A 26,365-nucleotide genomic window follows, 5' to 3' on the forward strand; every position below is an offset into this window, starting at 1 on the left:
ATCAAACAATATATTAAAATTATATCCTGATTTCTTCTTCAAAACAAGTAACTACAACATAAATAAGCAGTAATCTACACAGATGCTTATTCTTAACAGGAAAATAGGGTTAGTTGTCTGTAGGTACATATGTCAGGCATAACTTAGCTAACCAATTCTGAAAATGTTCATTCCTTTGTTCGAGATGCAAACCTAATATATGTAAACTGGTATCTGCTTGCTCTACTTGTGATTAAAATAGACATAAAACACCTTCCCTTTTCCTTAACACAGTTTAAATGAAAGAAATTAATGATTATGCAACACAAAAAATAGAAATATCTGTTATGATTTGCAGAAATATATATTTCCCAGAAACTTTTACTTAATTGACTCTAGCATCTTTGAATGACAGCTGGAAAGTATATTTAGGCTTAAGGATATATTTTAAAATAATTTTTTTGTTTAGAGAAGGGGATGTTGGAGGATATGCATTTGTACATCAACTCACATGTTTAAAAACTTCTAAGCATGCAGAGGCAAATTGTATGAGCAATAGCGCTTCTGCTTGCAACTTTCTTGTATCTTGCATGTAGGACAAAACTTCTGCAATGTATGAATTCCAATTCAATGAAACATTTTTCATCTGAGTTCCCACATACAATAGTTGTTTTGGATACTGACTAAATAGGATCTGTCATAACTCAATGAAGTTAATTAACTTTTAAAATTCTGGGCCAGGAACAGGTTTCATTGCAGCCTCAATCAAAGTAAGTGATGTGCACACTAACACAGCCATCAGCAAGTTTTGTCAGTGTGTGTATTTCATAGGAGCTGACATCCTCTAGTTCACCTTCACCATCAGTTATTCCATACCTAAGGTCAGAGGCTCCGCTTCAAGTTCTTTAATTCAGGCATTTAGAGGGCAGAACATGCAGATACCTCTATTGACAAAGTTACCCAGCTTTGAGTAGATTTATTGATATCATCTTGACTGTCAGATACACAGTAGAGAATATGACAGAGTGTCTGAGCTGTGCAATTTAGATCTTTCATAAAGAATCTGCCAAGACATTGACTTTTCTTGGCAGATGAGATATTGTAGCAATCCTTCTCTGGGAAGATGTGTAATACAACATTTTGGTGTTATTCATTAGAAATGAGACTGGTTAAAATCTGATCACAGAAGGGAAACTGCAGGCCAGAAAAAAATAGCTGCCTATTCCAGCATAATGTGTATCACTCAAAAATTCTGAAAAGGCTAAAGAGTGCCTCATATCTGAGCCTGTTAGAATTGGCAGTGGAGAAGACAAGTTGTTCTTCATTCCTCAGTGGAGCATCTTAGATGTCTTGATCCTCATTGTCTTATACTACCAGGGCTTATACTACTCACCTGCCGGTAGTGCCCAGAATGCTTTATATGTAGTGGATTAATATCCTCACCTATAGGAAAGAAGGAAGAAATCAAGACTAGTTAATTTTTGAGGCTGTCCTATAGTCTTAATTTATAAAGCATGTGCTTATGGACAGTCCGCCACAGCTCTGGGCAAATGAAATGTAATTCTTCTCCATTTTCTTGTTTGAACTTTACTCCATATGGGAACATATGTATTGCTTACCGAGGGGCAAAGCTTAAATGCTGATATTGCTACTCTAATCCCTGAGAAGAGTAAATATGACAGCTCACCATCTGGCAAATGGTCTAAACATTGGTCTTTTTATCTAAGTGCTGTTTGGGGAGTTGTCTTCCCTCTGGGATGTTTTTAATCATTTCATAGATCACCTGCCTAGTTCCATGAATTAAAAACTCTTCTCTCAAATATGCTTTAGCTCCATGCGAGCAATTTACAACTCTATGAGCAAGAAAGAGTACTTGACACTTGCTGCGATCCAGTTAGTGACTTCTTTGATCCCTGCAAGAGAGTTACGCTGCGTTAAATTGTGTCAGTCCCAAGAGAGTTGGTGTAAAGGAACGGTATATCCTTGCCAGGAATTCATACTAGTCGATATGCAGTTAATAGAGTAACTGAAAGGGAAAAATATTATGCCCTAGTAAGTATCTGATATCTCTCTTTGCATAAGACCATAATGTGGACATATATCTGCACCTGCAAGCATTGAAATGAACACAGCTCTGATACATTTTGGTGCAGATTTCACTGGCCATCCAGATAAAGTCTCTGCAAGGGATTTGAGCTATGTCCAGTTGCATTAATTTGAACTTTCAGTGTCTTTTATTCAGGACAGAACCAGCAGACCCAGGCCTTGGATCCAATGGATCTAGGCTTAATTACCATGTTGAATTCAGTTCTTCAGGAAGGAATTTTGGAAAAATGTGCAGGGGAATGCAAAAAAGCAGAGTTTGAGAGAAAGAGGCTAGGATGGTGTCATTGCATAGAGGAAAAATGTTACGTGTGGAAGAGGAAAAGCTAATGAGCAGACATAGCTGTTCCTTCTACAGATGTTCTAACATACAATTATTCACTTACATGACTGCATACTAAATTTTCCACTCTTTTTAACTGCAAGTCATAAAAGCCCAAATTGCGCATCTCACAGTATTATATTGATATCTGCGTGGTTATAAACTGAAGGAATATTTTATGATTTCCCATATATGACTAACCAACAAGAACTGTATATTATGTTCTTCATGATACAACTTTATGAATCAGGACAAAGGAAAAGATACTCAGCCATATGTTCACTTTCAGCTTGACCCTGTGATCCCATATTCTTTACTTAATCCAGCCATTATCCCTGTCTCATTCTGGATCTTCATCCTAGTCTGGAATTCCTTACTTACCCAATGCTATGTTCTGCTTTTCTGATTTCTCTTCTCCCCCTGATTACCCTTGCCTAGATTTTTGTTCCATTCTCATATGGACTTATTTTCTGAGACTGCAGTTGTCCTAACGTAAGTTAGTTCTCAAGCTTCCTATTTGCCATACTCTTGAAAAGTCCTAATACTTCCTCTCAAGCTCCTTATTAAATATTATCTCAAGCTTACTGCTACCTCCCCAGGTTCCATCTTTGCCTAAAAAGTTTAAGTACATCACCCACATTCTTTATTGGGTATGCTCTCCTTCCCACGTGCCCTTTTTTCTCTCACTGGATCCTACTTTCAGTCACTTTATTTACTGACTCTCAGCATTGTCTTTGGGGATCCATCTCTGGCCTGTACTGAGCATATGTGGATTGTGATTTTCCCCATCCCTCAAAGTGTTAACACATGGACAAATGTGGGGGAGAACTGAGAATTATATTTCTGTCAGAAAAACTTTCCATTTCTTAGCATATTGCCCATAAAAAGACATGGAAAATAGCATGATTTAAGTTACAACTTTTAGGGGAAAAAAATCAGAATTCAACTTCAATGGCATAATACTTTAAATGGAGTACTCATTACTTATTCCTTTAATAGGTGGTAATAGAACATTTCTTTTGATCTTCTTCAGTCAATTTCTGGTTTGATACCATCCAAATCTTTTAGTGAAGACAGGCATGCTAATGTCCTTACTGTACGGACTACTTCAAAACCAGGAATTTATGTGTTAACGTGGAAACTCACTAATTTAGGCAAAAGAACATTTGAGTATTTCATCTTGGCTCAATCATACATCCTAGGATTACAGAACGTCAGTGGTCTTCAAGTTCCAGAGCCGTAGCTGGTCTTTGAACTTAAGCCATGAAGCTTTGTTGTTCATCAGGGTTTCTCCAGAACTTGGTTGGGATGTGGTTCTCACACTTAGCAGATTTCCTGTTCTGGCATCAGAAGCTCAGCTTGTGCGGGAAGTGAAGGTTCCTGCCTAACAGAAGACCCACCTTCCCTGAGATTTTCAGTCAGATATTGAGATGGTCAGATATTCTGAACTGGGAGCTGCCGGCAGCTGGAAAAATCGGCAAATACACCCATTTGCTTGGGTGCCTGAACAAGAGTAAAGACTGTTGGCTTTCTGCCAATATTAGAATAGGGCTCTCCTGTGCCTTAAGTAAAATATTTCAAGTTGAATTTATTGAGCATCTGTTTACTTGCATGCCTGTAGACAAAAAGGAAGTGTAGAGCCACATACTCATGTGGCTGAATGTGCAACATTTGAATCTGAGTACTATTGCAAATCACACAGGGATTTTAGTATAAAACAATCCTTGCAGACAGTAAGACTGTTGAAAAGGTATAGGATATTTCTAGGGAAAAAAACCCCAACAAACCAAACCAGGATTAACTATACAGTTTTTGTAGTAAAAAGTGTGGGAAATGTATTCGGGTTTATGTGATAATTAGGTGGAAGTAAGGTCTTAAGGCTTGGGACCACATCCCACAGGCACTGCACCTTCAGTTCGAAGGTTGTCACACAGCCAGTGGGCAGCATTGTGCATGCACTGGAGAGTTATTCCCTACACCCAGCCTGCAGTCTCTGGTGCTCTGAAACCATGAAGCAGCACATGTTCTGTATTTTTTAAATTGATTCTCAGCATGACACATAATGAAAAGGAATTTATTCGATTTGACGTTTAATAATTGAGTGCTGTGTCATTTATTTTTTTTAACCAAACTTTGCTACTCTTTTTTTCAAATACATTTTTATGTTCAGAGAGGTCAAGCAATTAAGGCTTGGAGTTCCAAGAGTGACCAGAATTATTTTTAAAATGTGAAAAATAGGGATAATAGGTGAGAGTTTCTTTTGCTGCATAATTCCTAAATCTATTTATTGTCTTTGCAAAAACTGTAATACTACTGCTGTAATTTGTGTAATATGTTTGTTTAGTTTCATTTGACCTTTTTAGGTTTATTTTAAAAGAATCTAATCTACTTCAGTAAGATTTACGTCACTTTATCAATCTGTGGCAGAACATAAAAGTAAAGGGGAGCAGGCTTACTCAAAATGCACAGGTTCAGAATGAGCAAAGTATATTACTTACTGGCTGACTTTAACCATGCTATTAGTGATACTGATTTCATGCATTTAATCACAGAAGCATTCTAGTATATTTCTGTACTGTCCATCATTATATTTTCTGCTGAATGGGAGGAAACAAATACTGAAATAATCTAAACTGAAAATCTTTGATTAATGGATTTAATTAAAACTGGAATGTTTTTCACCACTGAAATTCACACCAAATCATCTGTTTCTTTTTCCCTTGGAGAGAAAAAGAGCTATTATTAATTCTAACCAAGTGTTTTATAAAATAAATGAAAAATCACATTTGCTTAAGCTTTTGCTGAGAACCCAGCTTTTGTGTGAAATAAGAGGTAATATTGTCATAAAAAGCTATCTGTTCTGTGTTTTATAGATTTTAGCAGCAAGTTTTCACATGAGAAAAAAGCTAGCCCAGTTCCTGAAGAAATATTTCCTGCATATGCACCCAAATTTAGAAATGTTTTCTTAGTAAGTTTCTAAGTATGAAAATGAAATTATTTCTTTTGACTTCAGTCATAGATTCTTAATGTGTGATGATTATTTTTAATGTGTTGAGGTGAGAAGGAGGAGAGGAGGGACTGACAATGTTTTACAGTGACTGTACAGAAGATGTTGTGTGAGTAAAACCTTTCAAAATTAAGAAAGTGGGCACAGTATCCAGGCATTTTATCTCTTTACAGCATTAGTTCATGTAAGCAGTGAAAAGTTATCTTTTCAGCTGGTTTTAATATGCAAAACTTTAAAAGAAGAAATCTTGCAAAGGATCAAAAGAATATTTGATAGTTTATTGTTATTAAATAGTAATATTTGACAAGATAAACATTACATTTTTATTCTAATTAGTGCAGTTGCTTAACAGTTTTCTCCAAACTCCTCAGCTGCTGTCTCTTGCACAATTTCAAACTCGAACTTAAAGAAAACGGAATAGTTCGGACTTAAATTTGCTGTCTGCAGCTGTAACCTGTGCAAACTCTCTGCACAATTTGAATGGCTATCTGAAGTGGTTTCTGGAAAGTCTGTGACTGTATTTAACTGCCACATATCTCATTCAATCTGCAGGGTAATGACGTTCGGATAATCCTTGGCCAGTTTGATGAGGAAATGGCTGTTAAAGTTTTCTGCTGTGTAAGTAGATCTGTTTAATTCCGTATCAGAATAAAGAATGCATTACATTTGAATTTAAAAAAAAAAAAGACATTTGAGCATAAACATTTCTTCACAGGGTTCATCTCTGTCGAGGTTTATATCCTCAAGAGAGGTTACACATGGTTAGCTCCGATTTACTTTCAATAAAACACTTTGTACATTACTTCAGTGGAATTTAGGTGTGGACTGCATGATTAGCTGCTTACTGCTTTCCTGTCGTGGAATTAAATGCCAAATTGAGCTTGAGCACTTCTCTTCATGTCAGATACAGGGAAACATTTGTATGTGTAGCAGCAGATATAGAGGACTGTAGGATTTGAATCTTGTAGGTTTCTGCTGGCGATGTCTGCATGTATGTGGTTTTGCATGTTTTTCTTTGAAAGAATTTTAAGCAATACATGCTAACTGAGCAACTCTAATAATTTCTGCTACTCAAAATGTTACTAATTGTACACTTGTCTGACACTGCTGTACGTTTTACATGTTTTATGTGAAAGCAAGTATTAGGTAGTAAAAAAAATATTTTTTAAAGTAAAAGAAGTGCGGTAAGGCCAGCATCGATAAAATTCCCTATCCTCGCTATTTATCTCACACATTTTGATTGCCATCAAATGTAGCAGGGTTAAAATGTGGGGTTTTATTTGTAGCTGCTATAAAAAAACAAAACAAAAAAAACAAAACAAAACAAAAAAAGAAAACAAAAACAAACCACAAAAAAACCAAACCAAACAAAAAAAAAACAACAAAAAAACCCACCCCAAACAAACAAAAAAACAGGCAGCTTTTAGTGGCCTAAATTTTCTGTTTATATTGAATTCTTAGTCTGAATAACAAGATTCTTTCTGTATGAGCCAAGAACACAATAAATACAATAGAAAAGCAATAATGATAACATTTACATCTCAAAGGGTGTTTTTTAGTGTTCACTTAGAGAGACATATCAAGTTACTTATCCAAGCAGAGAAAGGAAAGGCAGAAGTTCAAAATCTGAGTGCTGCAGGTTTTTCAGGCACATGTTGGTTCATACTCAGCAGCTGTCCCAGTTGCTGGAAAAATTTGGAAAGGAGATTGTAGAGTATTTTTAGAAGGAAAAAAATCTCTTCGTATCCAGAAAAAAATAGAAAACATTATTTTCTTTTTATCCTTCTCATCTTTGATAATTCTTTGTACATAGCCCTTTTTGTTCCAGCATTTAAATTGGATTGATGGAGATAATCTCCCATTTTTTCCATGCCTGAAAGAAGGAATGGTCTTTCCGCAGCCCAGCTCCTCCTCAGATCTGTTGTGGTTGGGCTGCTTTTCCTCAGGTGAGGGATCCCAGTCAGAACTGTCTTCCAAGCCAACGTTAGAAAAGACACTGGCCTCACTCATGCCACTGCCCATACTATCAAGTTGCCTTCCTCTGCAATTCTTTCCCAAGTCTGTGTGCATGTGAGGCCACTGAAGAAATGTCCCAGATGGGATGGATGACAGACAGTGAGTATTTGCAGCAATCAAAATTTATTCCATACAACATTGAGGGTTTTAATTATTCTGGATGAGAGGCATGAGTACAGTAAAAATGTAGGGAAATTGGGAGACAAGAACAGAAGTGCAGTTAGGATGCAAAGGGTATATTAGCAGTGAATTTACTACTTAAATCAAACAACAAAGGTTAACTGCTAAAATGCCAGCAACTTATGAATTATCAAATCCCATACTAGGCCTAAAATATCAACCATCATCTTTAAAGGATCTTACAATCCTAAATTTAATAATGAAGATTACTTAATGTTAAGTTTGCTAATAAAGACACCAAATGAGTAATATTTCTCACCCATGTCAGGCCACAGCCGGGTGTCCTTGGTCGGACTGCAGCTCCTGAGAATCAGTCTCTCTGTCAGGCATCCCTGCTGGAGGAGAGAAGGTCCAGCAACTTCCTGGGGAAAATGTATGGAGATCTTTTTTTTAATAAAAAATGGGACCAGGCTTTTACAGAATAAAGTGAATTGACTGCTGTCATTAAACCATTAGCCATACCTCCAACATCTCTCATTGGAGAATAAAAGGAAAACAGTAGGAAAAACCATGAAGGCCTTGTTCTCTCCCAGCAAACTTTGTTGTTTCTCTGTTTGTTATTACTGTATCTCCGTTTCAGGCCTCGCTGTGGCTGGGCTGAGCTTCGTGTTCTTCAACACCAGAGCGCAGCTGGTGTTACGCACATCTGCTTGGCCCTCTGTTCATACCTTTCAGGGTTGTTACCAGCTCAGAGTTTGCTAGGCCTTTTCTCTTCTCTTTGGAACCTTTCATTTCAGGCCTGTGCCTGCAAAACCGAGAGACAAAAAGCAGTTGAATTAAAAAAAAAAAAAAGGGACTGAGGCAGGCATATTGAGAAATGGAGCACCCTGCTACAAGAAATCCTAGAAGTCCTCAGAGGAGCAGGGTGTCCTCTTACCTGCACTTCTCTTGTCTGAAGTACTTCAGGTGGGGGCTGTCTCTTTCACACCAACTTGCACTGCAGCTCTCTGCAGCAAGGCTTTGGTACAGACATGGGAAGCGTGCGTAACTCAGAGCAGTTGAAAGGGTGATGACTGCTTCTAAAGGACATTAGTGTCAAAAAATAATAAGGTGGAATTTTCTGGAGCCTGGAGAAATCTGAGAGATTGTGTATTTAGGCTCGTATAAATATATGAGTTTCAGCAGGAGACTGAATGTAGGAGAGGGCAGTTCAAAGTAGGTCATTTCTGTATTAATGATCTACAATAATCAGTAATCTTGTTATTAGTCATAAAATATATTGTTGACTCATATACTCCTACAGCTACACATCTGCCAGCACATTATTTAGATATGTCCAATTTTTAAACCCCCTTCCTGAGTGTATCTTCAGACAGATTTCACTTGTGATTTCCTGCTATATTTTACAAGATGGCTGATGTCAGTCAGAGAAAGGCTTTGGGATTTGTTAAAGGAAGATGCTATTGTACTAGCGCAAGATGTTTATTTTTTTCTGATTGTGGTTATAACTTGAATATAATTTGCTAATGATTTATGTAGGTGGGAAAATCTTTGAAGCCTGCCTCAGTTTTCTGTCTGGATACAACAATCATATGCCGTGAGGTTTCCTCAGGACATCCATTGGAGATGATATGCTCATTTTCATTTTGCCTGGCTATTTCTTCCCTTCCCTCCACCCTTTCCCCCCACCTCCAACCACATACACATGTAAAAGATGCAGAGCACATAAAGATAAGTGGACTAAAAGACTGTCAATTCAGTGGCAAACTTTTAAAATATGACAGGATTAATTCAAGCCAAAGGGAATGTTAGCAGGTGTTTTCTAGGATAATTTAAACAAGCTTAGCTATTCATTTAACACTAGTGTCAAAAAGCAGTTAGCAATTTTAATTCTGTGGGAAATCTTAGCTTTCTAATGTTATTTTCACCTTAGTGGGATGAATGTGATATTTTTAATGGAATAGAAATCAGTATATTTTGCTCAAAAGTTTACACTTAGGTAATCAAAATGGTCAGCTCTGCTGTATAGTCATAATCTTTTTTTTTCATTTGAAATTGGATTAACATGAAATTGCATCTTCCCAATAAAAATTTCAGTTGTGCAGAAAATTTTATTCTTAAAAGATTGTTGTGGGAATTTTTCTAACATACTATCTTTAAGCCATAGACATAATGCTGTATAGCCATGCCCGCATCAAGACTGAAGCCTAGTTGACCCAATTATCTGTCTAACGACAGTTAAAGAAGATTACTATTATGTATAGGTCACTGCATGAGCTTTAGGTGGCTCTTATAGTAAACATTTAATAATAAGTAAGGCCAAGCTTAATCAGCATGGATGATACAAAAGGACTGGACTCTGTTCTCCTTAAGGTAATAGAGCTTTACTGCTGAGTCTCTGAGGTCTCTGCCTTTAGGAATTAAAGGCAGTGTTAATTTTTAATGAGAAACAGATGGAGGTTTATTGAGATTCAGAAGTCTATAGGCATTCTTGAGGAGTCAGATATTGGATGTGTCCATGCTGACGTAATGGAAGCTTGATGGAAATTCAGTGGGGGTAAGTTTTTGCAGGTCTATTTAAACAAACTACCAGTAATTGTTTACTACACACAGAAAGATCTCTTACAGAAATTTCTTTGTTGTAAAGAAGCATCTCTATGGATTCAAACAAAAAATTAAAAAAAAAAATAAAAAATTAGAAATTCAGTCTTACAAGGACGGAAAATGTTCAGGACATTTTCCTGGCTGCTTGACAGCAACTCTGGTCTTTGCAGCCCTTTGTGAAATATTAGGAAACACATATGACTGCTTTATGCTGTTCTAATGCTATAAATCTCTTCTAAACCTTCCCCTTACTCTTATGTGCCAACAAATCTTGTTTGAAACTAAAACCTGTAAGAAGTGGTCTGTGTGCATTCAAATTGTTCAAGAAAGTCTGGCAAATTTCAAGGAACTGTACCTTTTAAGCACAAGAATAATATCCATTTAGTAGAATTGACAGGGAGGAAATGGTGGCACAAAAAGTGATTTTTAAAGAAGTCTGGAACCTAAATACTGAACACTAACAAGTGTGCTGTCACTAGAAAGAATGACTGCATGGTCTTGGTGCTAAGCTTTGGAAGAGCCAATTTTGTTCATTCATTTGCTTTCCCCAGACTATCCTTCAAGACCTACCATTCCACCAGAACTCAAGTGAAGAGCTGACAACTCTTAAAGTGTTTGTTGGGTTTTTTTTAAACCAAATTCTTGTAGGATTGTGAAATTTTCTGTGCAGCCTTGTTGGGAATGATCCCTTGTTTCCAGGATGGAATTTCTGGCTGTTTTAAAAGTTTAAATTTTCAGCCCGTATCTCAGGACATTTACAGATTATGCAGGAAACAGGCTCAAGTGGTTGTGCAAACAGAAAATTTCCAACAGCCCAAATTTCAGAATATTCCACAGCCAATACTTTCTTGCAACACACAGATTGATATTTCAATCAGTATAGAGCGGGGAGAAGCTAGAGAAGATTGTCCTTCCCTAAATGCAGTATTCTGTGTCAATCTGTGTTCTCAGCAATTTAAAAAACTGGCAAATAACAGCCACTATATTACTGAAAGGTATTGGATGCCCTACTTGTGTAATGGAAACCCTTTTAGACATCAGAAAATATCACAGGATGGGATTGCTGTTTTCCTCACAGGTGAATTTGGGATGTGGTGTTGCCATAGCTGTAGGAGAGGAGATGGGCAGACGAGCAAAAGCAGATGTGTTTCTGGAAGGGTAGAACTAATAAGCAAGAGGAATTCCACAATCCACATAAATTACTTGTCTAAGTAAGATATGAGATGCAAGAGACTGGGTTTCAGACAGGAGCCCTTTCAAGGAGTGTTGTAGACAAATGCATGAAATTTTATTTTGGCTGAACAAAAGCTTCTGCAACCAGGGGCCATACAAATCTGCTTTTTGCACAATACATTTATGAACTGAGTTGGCACAATTACAATGGCCTTCACAGATTTAAATTCCAATTTGAATGTGGGTATTAACATGTTTAGGAGGCTGTCCTATTTCATATGTTTTGCTATTCATTTTTATTTATCTGATAAATGTATGATCTTTGGGATATTTTGGGATATTTTTCAGAATTGTTATTTTCTTAATGACTAATATGTCTTTGCATTCTCATAATTTCCTCCTTCTTTAACATTTTCTCTGAAGATGTAGCAATTTTTCAGTTAAGAGCTCTAAAGTTGCACCATGTATTTCCAAAACATGGAATTTTTATCTTCCAAGTATGCCTTGTGTCTCCAGTATTGCTTATGTTAGGAGCCGAAGAAGCATGAAACCTGCTGTTTTGAAATGGAGTCTGATTGAAATGTCAAAAGAAAAATATCTAGTTTCAAGCCAGTGAGGGAGACATCTGAGATAAAATTTGCTAATTTCATCCTAGAACACTCTCCACAATGGAATAGAATACCCATTGAGAATAGATCAGCTTTTAGGCACAACAGCATATGTGCCTGATTAATGAAGTATTTCCATTTCCTCTTATATGTGTCTGCTCTGTATTGAAAGGAGATAATCATCATCTCAGTATCTTGGAATACAGTGGGCTGTAATCAGTATTCGAACAATATAGAATTTCACCTTAAGAAATTTCTTGCTGGAAAAAAAGATAAATCACTGAGATTTGCTTGCTTTATCAATTTGCTGTTGATTCCTTTTCCTCAGAAGAAACCACTTACTTAATGCCCCTGCGGTCTCCATTTTAGCAGAGGCCTGTCATTTATATTTGCAACATTGTAATTGGATGGTGCCTAGGATCTAAGTTTTCTTGTTAAGTTTTATTCTGTTTTATGTGGTCTCTCAGATGATATCAGGATGATAATAAATTACTTTAAACATGGTAGCATAGTGGTCCTTCCACTCATGTAAGAGTCAGATTTTAAATAATTTTCTGTGCAAATGCTTTGCCTTCTACCACTGGTCCTCTTTATTGCCCCTAGTTTTACAATCCAGTATTTTATTTTCCTGTTATTTTTTCTTTTTAATAAAGGGCCTATTGAAAGCAAAATAGGTTTCAGGAAATTTTTTTTCATGTGATCTGAATTTCAAAGATGGGAATCTTCAAGAAAGGAGTCTTCATTATTAGCAAGCAATTATTCTAAACCATTCAAAATACTTATGTATCTTTCAATTATGCCATAATTTCATTAATAATGGAAAATACATGAGTATAAAACAATTATGTTCAATATGTCTACTACAATGTTTATTAGCTTTAATATTTTTCTTTCTTTGTAGGCTTATTATGAAGAAATGTATGGAAGCAAATATCAGTGGATTATTCCAGGGTGGTATGAAAACCTTTGGTGGGAATCCTGGATTAATTCCTCACAATGTCTCAGCAAAAATCTTCTTGCAGCCATGGAAGGTTATATCGGAGTGGACTTTGAGCCTCTCAGCTCAAAAAGTAAAAAGACCATATCAGGAAGGGTTGGTATTTTTTCCTCCAACTATTTTATTGAAATCAATATATCAATTGTCTCACCAGTGTCTTGACACAGCAAAGTACCGAGGACAGAGATGGATTCTTCTAACAAGAGAGTTGGCAGTCATCACAAACTCACAGATTCATCTTTAAGACCAGCAAGTCCCAGCTGTTAACTAGCATTGCCAAGTACCCCCCCCCCCCCAAACCATGTCCCTAAGCACCACACCTACATGTCTTTTAAATACCTCCAGGGGTGGTGATTCATGGTTAGTCTCATCTTTCTACTGGTTTGCAATTTTACAATATTTAGAAATCAATTCCAGTTCTCTACAGGGTAAGGAAGCAGAGAAGTCCCTTGCCACAAATCTATCCTGTTACTTCCTTAAGAATATTACAGTTAAATGTACAGTAAATCTGTAATTATAGTGTGCAATACCACATGCTGCATCTTGTCAAGTTAAATAATTCAGCACAGAATCAGAGAACTTTTATATTTAAACCTAATCCTGCAGTTGGCTAATTTCATTGGTGATGTATGCCTCTCAGAACTAGGGGAGTATGGGGTGTGGGTCTTCTTTTGAATATGTAAATATGTGGTATTTCCAAAAAGTATATAACGTTTTAGAATGGTTTGGATTGGTTTGGAAGGGACCCTAAAGATCGTCTAGATCCAACCCCCCTGCATGGGCAGGGACACCTACCACTTGACCAGGTTGCTGAAAGCCGTGTCCAACCTGGCCTTCAACACTTCCAGGAAGGAGGCATCCACAACTAACTTCCCTCAGCAACCTGTTCCAATTTGTCACCCCCCTCACACTAAAGAACTTCTTCCTAATGTCTAACCTAAATCCGCCCTCTTTCCGCTTGAAACCATTACCCCTCATCCTATCACTATGTGCCCTTGTTAAAAGTCCCTCTCCAGCTCTCCTGTAGACCCCTTCAGGTACTGCCAGGTTGCTGCAAGTTCTCCCCAGAGCCTTCTCTTCTCCAGACTGAACAACCCCAACTCCCTCAGCCTGTCTTCACAGGAGAGGTGCTTCAGCCCTCTTATCATCTTTGTGGTCCCCCTCTGGACTTACTCTAACAGCCCCCTGTCCTTCTTGTGTTGGGGTCTCCAGAACCAGACACAGTACTCCAGGTAGGGTCTCATGAGAGCAGAATAGAGGGGGAGAATCACTTCCCTTGACCTGCTGGCCACGCTTCTTTTCACAGAGCCCAGTCACGGTTGGCTTTCTGGGCTGCAAGCGCACGCTGCTGGTTCATGTTGAAGTTCCCACCAACCATCCCCCCCAAGTCCTTTTCCTCAGAGCCGTTCTGAATCCATTCCCCACCCAACCCATAACTGTGCTTGAGATTGGCCCATCTGAGGTGTAAGACCTTGCACTTGGCCTTACTGACCTTTGTGAGGTTGGCATAGGCCCATTTAATCATAGAACAAATTCATGTGGACTCTGGTCAATGAATAAACATGCCTGATTTTGCTGCTTTTCGTCTTTTTTTTCATCTGTCTTTCATGCCTTGCTGAGTGAGCACAAAAGGCAGCTTGACATAAAGGCAACTCATCATAAGATGGCACACCATAAAGAGCATAGTAAACTTGTAAAACGTAGACAAATTGCCACTCAGATAATTTCATATTAAGCAAATTGTTGATCAACTAAAGATTATTAGATTTGCATTAGCCTATGAAGTGTAATCAGACCACTAATTTGCAGGGATGCAGATTTGTTCTCTGTTCTATTGTTATGGCTCACCAGTGTGCTGGTACCTTTGGTTGGACTGAAGTCTTTTGTACAATAGTAAGTTTTCCTTCATAAAGAGAACCCGAATAACTGTTTTTCAGTCTCTCTGGCTTCTAAGTCACTATCAGTCTTGTAAGTCAGGCAGCACATGTTTCAGCACGTTTTTGTAATTTTAATTACTTTCTTGATTTTTGTTTTGATGGCCTTTCTGTATTAGTCACGCATGTCTCTAAATTGAAGGGTGCAGTTCAAGGTGTAGTTTTGGATGCAAATATGTAAAACGTTAAATATGGAAATAAACCTGATTTTTTTTCTTCTCTGCAGACTCCACAGCAGTATGAAAATGAATACAATGCTAAGCGTGGTGATGGGCAGTCCAGCAAATTTCATGGTTATGCTTATGATGGAATATGGGTGATTGCCAAGACCTTGCAGCAGGCAATGAAATATCTGAATGCTACCAACAAGCACCAAAAAATTGAAGATTTTAACTATACAAATCACAAACTTGGCAAAATTTTTCTGGATGCCATGAATGAAACCAACTTCTTTGGAGTAACGGTAAGTGCTAAACAGATACTTGTGGAGAGGAGGAGGTTTGTGATTTTGTGTCAGTAGCTGAAGCAAGCATTAATTTTTAAATTCTCTTAAAAAAGAAACACAGTTTTGTGTTTCTTATATCTTGAGAGCTTCCACAGTTTTACTTAATTTTAAAAATTAATGTTATTGCCTTGAGTCTCTTGCTCATTACCCATCTTCTGATGCCAAGTGATGACACTGTACAATGCCTCAGTTATCACATTTTTAAGCATGGATGTCATCTGTATTAACAACTGAGAGTGGTCTCAGGGGAACCACAAGTGTTGCAAGCTGCAGTAACCTTTTAAGTCACTGTTTTAGCAGTTGAGGAGTAGCTTGAATGGCATCTGAAAATACTTCCCATTGCCCTCCATAATTTATTTTTTATAATAGGTTATAGTACACCAGTGTCTCCAATTCCAGTGCTTTAAATCCTAAATATTCTTATAACGTTATTCAGTTGCCATTCAAGTGTATTTATAATTTGTTTTGTTTTGTTTCAATCAAGTTTGAAGCATGTTGACTATGACTTAAGAACTGGTCACATGTAGTAATAATCTCATTCTGGTTTCAGTTGAAAATTCATAGTAATATTTTTGTTTCAGTGACATTGCTTCTAGTTTCTAGAAGAGTAAGATGGGCAATAGGAATATGGACCTAAAACTTCTTAAGTGCTTAATTGCATTTGAGGCAATATCAGTCAGAAGTTAATGGTGCATGTGTGTTCAGGAGCATGCAGAGCCATATTCCTTCACCAAGAGATATGAGCAGACTCCACTCCTCTGTTCTTCAGTTTCCAGTAGTAGAAAACAAGGAAGTTACTGGAACATGCTTCATTAAGCAGTGTAGTTGGGCTGCAACATGGCTAGGTAAGGAAATCAGGGTTTAAAGAAATGTGTATTTTAGTGGTGCACAGAAGGAACGCTTTCAGGCACCTCCTTGCAGCAAGAGCATGCAGAAGGTTGACAACATTTGTACCATTGCTTGTCAGAGTCTGTCTGCAATCACTTTAAATTGTCTTGGGTATCAGTTAACCTCAAATACATGTTGAAGTAGCGGAACTGAGGTTGTCATACATGTCACAAATTGGTTCGAGAAGGAAATGCCTGTGTATAGACATCAACAAGTTCAAGCTCAACTTTTTGGCATCCTTGTTAATTGCTGAAGAAGCCCATGTTTGGTATCACATTGCAATTGAAACTGATTTAGAATTTGTAAGTAAAAAACAATCATATGTCAAGAGAGTTTTAGAATCTATTTGCCTGTACAATATGAAGTTTGCTTTCTTTTTACACTGAATTTGACTGATGGCTTCAGGGAGAGAATTGTGCAGTTATGAGGTATCCCAAATACATCCATAGCAGGACTGGATATTTGATAAAATTTACTATTAATAGCAGCTATAAACCGGGCTCAGACATCTTTGTCCTGAGTGATTCCAAGTACAGTATCTCGCAATGTGGATGAAATTGTATATTGCTATGCAGGTCTTTTTTTTAAAAAAAAAAAAAAAAAAAATTCCCTGTCTTAGCCCTTTTGCCTGCTGGTTACTCTTCACAGCCAATTATGGTAAAATTAATGGATTTCATTAGCACTGCTTAATGGCCCTGCACTGCTCCATCCCACCAAAAAAAATCCAAGATCTCTAGGTTGAAGAAGGCTCTTTTTTATTAGTTCTAGAGACACCAGAAGAAACTCACATATGAGCTATGTCCCTTTAGGGAGGGAGTGAATCAAAGCTTCACCAACCTTATTCAGCCATGTTTACTTACTTTATTCCCTCAGATATAATGGTTTTTAAAGAAATTAGAATTAAATGGTTAAGGTTGGAAGGAACTTTAAAGATCATCAGGATCCAATCTCCATGCTATAAGCAGGGACACCTCCCACTACACCAGGCTGCACAAGCCTCATCCAACCTGGTCCTGAACACCTGCAGGGAGGAGGCATCCACAACTTCCCTGTGCAACTGATTCCAGGGCCTTACTACCCTCATGGTGAAGAATTTCTTCCTAATATCTAACCTAATTCTATCCTCTTTCAGTTTAAAACCCTTTGTCCTTTCACTACCCTCTCTGGTGAAAAGCCCCTCCCCAGCTTTCCTGTAGCCCCTTCAGGCACTGGAAGGCTGCTGTAAGGTCTCCCTGGAGCCTTCTCTTCTCCAGGCTGAACAGCCCCAACTCCCTCAGCCTGTCTTCATAGCAGAGGTGCTCCAGCTCTTTGATCATCTCCGTGACCCTTCTCTGGACCCTCTCCAACAGCTCCATGTCTTTCCTGTGCTGAGGGCCCCAGAGCTGCACACAGCACTGCAGGTGGGGTCTCACCAGAGCAGAGCAGAGGGGCAGAATCCCCTCCCTGGCCCTGCTGGCCACACTTCTTTTGATGCAGCCCTGGATGTGGCTGGTCCTCTGGGCTGCAAGTGCACACTGATGGCTCATGTTAAGCTTCTGATCTACTACCACCTTCTCCTCAGGGCTGCTCTCTATCCGTTCTCCCCCCCAACCTGTATTTGTGCCTGGGGTTGCACTCACCCAGGTGCAGGACCCTGCACTTGGCCTTGTTTAACCTCATGAGGTTGGCATTGGCCCACCTCTCCAGGCTGTCTCTGGTGCTTTGTAAAATGTTTCTCTTTCAGATAGGTCTACATCATGACAATGTACAGCCCAAATCTGGTATCTCCAGTCATCATATTTCTTATTCCTATAATACTGTTGTGGTTTGGGCCTAACGCGACAACAAAGAAACAGCCACGTGGCCGCTCACTCAACTCCCTCCACACACACTCTGGGATGAGGAGGACAAAGCTCCTGGGTTCAGACAAAGGACAAGGAGGGTTCTTCACTGATTAAGGTCATGGGCAAAACAGACTCAACTTGGGGAAAAAAATACTAATTTGATTTCACACTAATCGAACAGACACAGGACACAGACAGCACACAGAGCAGGGCTTGCATATGTTACCCCACCCCTTCCTTCTTCCCGGGCCCAAATCCCTTTGTTCCCAGTTTCTCTCCCTCCTTCCCCCCAGCGGCACAGGGGGACAGGGGATGGGGTTTAGAGTCAGTTCACAGGCTGCTGGTTCCTGCTGCTCCTTCCTCCTCAGGAAGAAAGATTCCTTACAGTCCTTCTTCCCTGCTTCCCCACGGGGTCCCTCCCATGGGACAGAGTCCTCCACCAACCTCTCCTTCATGAGTCCTTCCCATGAGGTCCGGAGCTGCTCCAGCCTGGGCTTCCCACAGAGTCAGGGGCTGCTTCGGGAACAGCCACCTCCCCTGGTGCTGGGGTCTTCCAAAGCTGCATAACCACAGTCCACTGGCAGCAAATCCTCTGACCACAAAATCCAAGTCCCGTGGCCAAATTCACCCCTCCTGGTGCCTTCAGGGAATGTTCCACCTCGTTCCTCCATGAGTGCAGGGGGACAGCTGCCATCTCGCCATGGGCTGCAGGGAAACTTCTGCTTGGGCCCCTTCTTCCCCTTCTTCCTCACTAAACACCAGGATCTTCACCACAGCACTGTCTTTCACCTCGCCAGCACAGCTCTTCTTTCTCTCTCAGGTGTTACATCGGTTCTTTCGTATGTTAATAGCAGAGGCACATCTATTGTCCCTCTAATGGCTCCTTGGCTGGGTTTGGAGCAGAGGGAGCTTCTCAGCTTCTTACTGGAGCCACCCTTGGGGCACTTCCCCCACTACCAAAAAACCCACCAAACCGAACTGGCACAAATACATTCACAGAAACATTTTAATCAGAAAGATACGGAGAGAAGAAAATATATAGTGGCTATAGTTTCTCAGAATATCATCAGATCAAACAATGCTCAAATTTTTCCATACAGTGTGAAGAAGAAATGTATAGCAGATACTAAGAAAGTTGAAGGAACAGGTTGTTTCCTACCAGAAATATTTATAAACATTTTTTTTTTCATCAGTCTAGTAAATTGCTGTAATTTGTGACTTAATTAAAACTGTCACTGGAGAGTAAGTTTTCAGTATTGGAATGCCAATTCTCGTTTTAACATTTTTTTTTCAGAAAAGGTATTTTAATATAAAACTATTAAAATTAATATTTAAAAAACTTACTCTAAACAGGAAAAGGACATTATTCTAGAGTATCTATGCAGAATACAAAATGAGTTTCTGGAAAAAAAATAAAAGGAAAGACTAAATCTCATCAATCTTCAGAAACTTATCTGATGATAATAGTTGTTAATTATTGGGTAAGAGAAAAAGGTAGACAAGAAGCTGTAGACACGGATCTAAAAATTCAAAATCTAGCAAGAAGAGACATCTTTCTTCATGCTTTCTGATTATATGGTATGAAGAACATTATTCTGTCATAAATAATAAATCTCTTTAATTTTCATTTTCTTTGACATTATTTATAGGAAGACAAAAAATAAAAGCACTGTTGAGTGGTGGGTTCTGTGGAATTTTTAAAACAATTTTGAAAAGACTTTCTGGGACTAAAGTGTGCTAGTTCTGAATTGCACAGAATGTCATTCTTGCAGTTTTCTGTTCTTTTTTTTGATATTTTTTGTTTTTTCTAGGAGAAAACCGTAAACAGTTTAGGCTGTTAACCAGAGACTTGAAAGCGCTAATCCTCTTTTGTGCATCAGAAACTCAGTACATAGTTGCCACTTGTTCTAATTTTACTGTCAGAAATCTATTTGAAAGAAAATTATAGTTATTCCTTAGAAATCCCTGAAGGTTCTGCTCTTTTTCTGGATTATTTCTTTTTCCTCTTAGCAAAATGGTTTCTTCTGTTATTTTTCCTTCATGCTTATCTGACTTAAAGTCATGTTGATTACCGTATAATTTCTCTTGTGTTTTGAAACATGTATTTGGTGTTTTATAAGAAAATAGTAGTATAGAATCACAGAATCGTGGTGGTTTGGGTTGGAAGGGACCTTAAAGATCATCTAGTTCCAACCCCCCTGCCATGGGCAGGGACAGCTCGCACTGGACCAGGTTGCTCAAAGCCCAATCCAGCCTGGCTACTATGTTTTTCAAATGTAAAATGGATACTGTTTTACAGGTACAGACAAGACTTTGTGATGAGATATGCAATATGAACAAGCAAAAGACCTGCAGGGATGTTCCTACAGTTTTGTTAATCTGAATGTCCTAATTATGCAGTCAGATCCCCTGATGTTGGCTGTTTTCAAAACAATTAAGGCAATGTGTGGTTAGAATGGTCTCAACAACCAGCTTTCAGGGTAGGAGTAATTTTGATTTGAAACTATCTAGACTTTCACGGTTTACATTTTTCCGATTCCTTTCTTATCAAAGCATTTACTTACTATTTAATGGGAAAGGTATTGAAACAACAACGACAAAAAAAGTCTCTTAAAGGATTCTAAACAATTTTTTCCACTTTTCTTAGTCCAGTCAAGCCAGTTTTGTAAATGGAATGCAACCCTACTACCCTAATGGCTTATAAACTGCCAGATGCCTGTTTAATTTCTACGTGCCACAGTATCACAGAAATGTCATGGTTGGAAAGGACCTCTTAGATCACTGAGTCCAACCATCGCATCACCAAAAAACACAAACCAACCCAACACAACCAAACCAAAAACAAACAAACAAACACAAAAAAAGCAAAACAGCCCATAACCTTGGTCCCTAGAACATGCCCTGAAGTGCCACATCTGTGCCTGTTTTGAACACCTCCAGGGATGGTGACTCAACCAGCTCCCTGGGCAGGCTGCTCCAGTGCCTGACCACTCTTGCAGTATAGAAATTATTCCTGATATCCAATCTTCTCCTCCCCTCCAGCAACTTCAGGCCATTTCCTCTGGTCCTATTGTCATTTACTTGGGAGAAGAAGCCAACACCCACCTCACTACACCCTCCTTTCAGGTAGTTGTAGAGGACAGTGAGGTCTCCCTGCAGTCTCCTTTTCTTCAGACTAAACAACCCTAGTCCCCTCACCCACTGCTCATACGACTTTTTTCTCTAGACTGTTCACCAGCTTGGTTGCTGTTCTCTGGACACGATCGAGCACCTGAATGTCCTTCTTATATATCCCTTTTCTCAAATAGTACATGTTCTTTCCGATAACCTGATGTGATGTCATGAACTTTACCGTTCTCCCTGGTTTATGCCTGAAGTCCTGTAACTGTTGCAGTAGGGTATTCTGCTGCTTGGGTTTATTGCTATTATCTGTGATTATAAATCAGGCTTCAGAATTGTTAATTTATTTCTCATCCTTATGGCCTTCTATTATTTGTGTGTAATGGAAAAAGAATTACAGTGGAGGAGAGATAAAATTAAATGCAGTGTTGTCATTCCTTTTATGTCAGCCAGAGACTCTAGCACAGTAGGATAAAATTCCATCACAGTAGGTGCTTCAGAAATGAAACCAAAGCCATAAATTTCTTTCAGACTGTCCCTGGCATCCAGTGTTTGAATGGATCCAGTCATGTTTCATAACTGGAAAAATATTTATTGATATGAAGTTCGTTTTGTATTTTGATGCTGTTTATTTCTGAAGATTGATTTCAGCAGCTTGCCTCCACTTTCTAGGCTTCAGTAGCTACTATGCTGTACAGGATTTCAGAAATACAGGAGGTGTTAGCATCAGAACAGGGAGAAAGTATTTATTTCATGTCATCCTGGAAAAGTAGCATACCTGAAGACTGTTACATTAAGAAATACGCCAGTCTTTGGCAGAGAGTCAGATGGAACTACTATAGACTTCTGCAGAGTGAATTCATGCGTAATATGGGGTTCTAACACACATTTCTGTAGTGGCATTGATCAATATGGTTAATTTTGCAAAAACAGTTCTGAATTAAGCCTCAAGAGCTATTTATAGCTGGAGTCAGTTTTTCCTTGGCCTGGCTGAGGTAGGGCAGATAGTACAAGTATTGGGAGGAGGGCAGAAATTTTAATGAAGTTACTTCTTTTTAATCTAGAATAGTGTTTAAAAAGGACATTTACTTTTATAAAGGGAGGCTAGGTGGAGGTTTAGTGTGCAGTGGAATACTTAACACTATTAAGATACCAGTTCCTGAGAGATGCTTTTGATTGTTGCATCGAATTTGACTTGGTCTTAATTTTGAGCATTTGAAAATTTTGCATTTGGCCATTAGCCATATATGGGTGATTTGGGGGAGTTCAATTAGATAGCAAAACTCATATAGTCAGGGAACTACATATATAATGTATGTATGCATGTACATGCATATGCTCACAACCTCACATGTCTTTTGTCAGATCTCAGTTTTTTCCACACCTCACCCCATGGGTTATGAGCATGAACAAGTCTGAACTTAATGCCTTGTTGCTTCCTGTTGATTTTTTCGAGCTTGCTTCCTTTTCAAGTGTTTCTTGTGTAGCGCAAAAAAACTAAACTACTTGGGGTCTAGCTGTGTGCAAGACGTCCTACACGTCTTTTTGATATTCTTGAACCTCCAGTCTGACCTTTCCGCAGTGGAGACAAACATGATAAATCTCTTCGTTCCCTGCTCCCTCCTGACTTTCAGTGCATTATCCAACAGAGATGAGCACCACAGTGGGTTAGTGAAATAATTTGCTCTTATAAGGCAGATTCATTTAGGAGTCTCCTCAAAACAGAGATGCTAAAATGAGCCATCAGCAAGTTTGCATAGGGTCATAAATAATGTTTGCTCATTAGGAAAATCCAGTGCAAATGTTTTCATCTGCCAACAATGTAAAATTGCATACAGAAGGAAATCCTAACTTTTGAAAGTGAGAACTGAAATTAGCTGTGACATTTCAAGATTAGCCCTCCAGCTAATCAGCAGCTGATGATTTAATGGATATAGTAGGTGGCGAATAAAAAAGGTTTTAGTCTAAAGTTGTAGAACACTTATTACTACATCTGTCATTCTAATAGATGGATATTTGATGAAAATAATTTAACAACATACATTTACAGAAAAGCTAGTGAAACATTTTCCGAGATCTGCCTAATATCTTTTATCTTTCTCTGCTCTATATTCCTTTTGTCTGTATCTAGATATAATACATAATATGCCCCAGAAGCTGCTTGTTGCTGTTTTGGGTACAAAGAATGGAAGTCCCTACAAATAATAAAGAAACAAAGCTCTAGTGATGGTGATTGCATTGGCTAAGTGGTGGTGCAGGTTTGTGCTTCACAGGATAGTTCTCCTTCAAGCTTCTGAAGAAAAAAAGCGTATTTCAGTAGTTCTCCCACCTTAGTTTTTCTGAAGTGTGCTTTGTTTTGTAGCTGCCTGCTTTCAATAAAATTTTATTTTATCTCTTTTGTTTTTGTTTTCTCTTGTTCTTTTTTTCTTTTCTGTATTCATTGAAGGTGAATGATGAAAGACTAAAGAAAAAAAATAAAATGTACCTAATTTGGCATCTCTGTCCTGCTTCAAATCAGGATTTAAGCTGGAAGATTGTGTCAGTGACTGTAAAGAGAGTTTTCAAAACAGTTTCTTCCTCTGCCAGTTGATTTTATCTAAGGTTGGTATTGAGGGTTATTTAAAAAAATTTAAAAAGATACTGAAAGAGAGGCAACCTGTGTATGCTGGACAACCAACATTTGAACTACAAGTTCTGGTATCTCATATAAGTAGATGTTTTGTTTTTTCATGATGGTTAGATGGCCTTTTTTGTTCTATTTAGACAGATGTACTAGGTAGATAAGGTGGTTCTTTGCCAACCCTCCAGCATGTATTAGAAAAAGAAGGAAAAGTATTATGTACTTTCTTTCATTGTGGTAAAGTCCTGTGCCTCACTTCTCCAAATTCTTTTTGACAAGAGATAGGAGATCTATTTTAAAAAGGTGATAGAACAAAAATCTTACAAACATTTACAGGGAAGTGACTCTTGGAATAAGTGTAACAATGAGATGTCATTTCTGGAAATTAGAAGAAAACCTGGAGTAGCTACATCTGCCTGTATCGTGGCTTCAAACCATGACAGTATCTTATGATCACAGGCAGATGAGACATCACTGTGGATCTCTAGTGATGATCCTATATCAGCAAGAGAACATGCACAACATGTCTCTATTCTCCATATATAAGCCTGTGTAAAAGAGTTAAGGAGTTACAATATCAGCTATAAGAGCTGTTTTGACAGAGTCTCTCCTGCAATTATAATTCAAAATGGAAAATGTGGTGCAAGATGTTGGTAATATTTAGAATTTCTAATTTTCTGTTTGTGAAATGTAGCCATTTCTTTCAGTGAAATTGCAGCTGTAACCTCCCAAGGAAGGACTAGAACACTGCTGTAAAGGGAGGTGCAGGAGGAAAGTTATGCGTAATGGAGAACGGGGAGTCTCAGGTGCTTTAATTGCCTTGGGACCTGATGCAGTTCTTGGTAGCACATAATGTGTTAATTAGTACAGTAGCCTAACAATTGCATAGCACAAGTTAAAATTATTTCAAGCCCCTTTAAAGTATTATTGCTGTAAAGAAAGACTACTCCTTCCCCAGGAGAGACTGGGATCTGAATGAGGAGGCCCTGGGAGAGGAATTAAGTCTGTAGCTATGTCCCTACCCTCCACCTACTTTTTAACAACAAGTTGGGAAAGGAAGATTGCAGAAAAGAGTGCATTTAGGAGAAAATAATGGGAAAGGGAAAGATTTCCTGGAAGGCTTTAATATAATCAGCATCACTGAGCAGCTCTGAGTTTCCAGTCTCCAGTGCCTCTTGTTCTGATTTGCTTAATAGTGCGTGAAGTTTAATGAAGATCTCACTTGACTGTACGTTTCTTGAAACTGATTTTATTGTCCTTGTTGAGGAGCAGATCACTAACAGGTGATATTCATTCCGTAGAAATATGTCCAGATATAGACATATATGAGTGGGCCATCTGTTTACTAGATGGGGCATGTAAGTGTTTACTAGATGGAACATAATGGCCCTAAAGAGCCAGCTACTGTCTTTTACTGGCTACCTGTCAGGTGGTGTGTGAACCAGTCAGGTACAGGCTTGCACAGGCACAGCTGAACTGTGCTTCTAGGTGAGTTTTTGCAGAGATGCAATGACATAGAGGCAAAAAGATAGAAATTATGAACCTTCCAGAGTGATAGCATTTTTCAGCAGTATAGATACTGCTGCATTTAGTGTTCTTAAGAGAATTAAAAAATATGGATGACATATTTAGGGATACTACTGTTCCTGTGTGCTACCTCTGAATTTGAAATGACAGGCGAAGACACCTTCCATGGGTAGTTCTAAACCCTTAGCTGCCCAGGGCCTTGGGGATGAAATTCACCAAACGTAGTACAGCCTTCAGTTGCAGCATATTATCTCGGTATGCACAGTGATCAGAGCAGCAAGATTAGTTATCCTGCATCAGCCTCAGTCTGCAAACATTTTCTCACATCTACCTTAATTTGTCTCCCTTTCCTCTAGAAGAGTGAGCACTGCAGAAGTACCTGAGTTAGCTTAAAATTTGAAATGTGAATGCCTTTCCATCATGACTCTAGAGTTAAAAAACACTGGCATTTTAGAGAAAAGATATTTTAGAAATGTTATAAAACTGAATTCCTGAGTGCTGCAGGGTATTATAGCTCTTGTTTTATTTTCCATGGGAACAGATGTTAGCCCTGCTGCCTTGGGATCATTCCAGCTCTGGTAATACCACTTTGTGTACCTAAAACTCTCACTGAGGTTTCAGACAGATAAGGGAGTTATTGTTTACTAGCTTTGCACTGCGACTCTTCTGGGACAATAAATGCCATAAAGATGCAAAATTTTAGTATTATTATTCTCACTTCTTTTATTAGACATCACATTTTATTAGTATTTCACTGTACAGGCAAAGTATAGTACGATTTTACTGGCTTGATCCTATTCCTGTTTCAGTCAGTGGACAATCTCTTTTAACTTCATTGTGAGCAGGGGGAATTTATATTTGTGGATATAACTCAAAATGTTATTCTAAAATCCTTTTTGCCCACAGAAAATTTAGAAAAAAAAAATTCTTCTGAAATGCTTTCTAGAATTAATGAATATATTTTAAGAGTGCTAATCAGTTGTAGTGGTGTAAGTTAGTACTGAATGATTAGACACAAG

The 26,365-nt window shown here is 38.4% G+C and overlaps 1 protein-coding gene across 1 annotated transcript in view; it reads left to right on the forward strand.

The window, feature by feature from the left end:
* The window catches only part of GABBR2 (gamma-aminobutyric acid type B receptor subunit 2), a 476,938-nt gene that overhangs the window by 218,861 nt on the left and 231,712 nt on the right, over positions 1–26,365 (forward strand). The window contains exons 5-7 of the mRNA XM_051609256.1: positions 5,964–6,029; positions 12,834–13,025; positions 15,090–15,326. Of these exons, the coding sequence (XP_051465216.1) occupies positions 5,964–6,029; positions 12,834–13,025; positions 15,090–15,326 (495 nt within the window). The remainder of the gene's footprint in view (positions 1–5,963; positions 6,030–12,833; positions 13,026–15,089; positions 15,327–26,365) is intronic.

This window comes from Apus apus, chromosome 2 (genome assembly GCF_020740795.1).
Source record: "Apus apus isolate bApuApu2 chromosome 2, bApuApu2.pri.cur, whole genome shotgun sequence".
NCBI lineage: Eukaryota > Metazoa > Chordata > Aves > Apodiformes > Apodidae > Apus > Apus apus.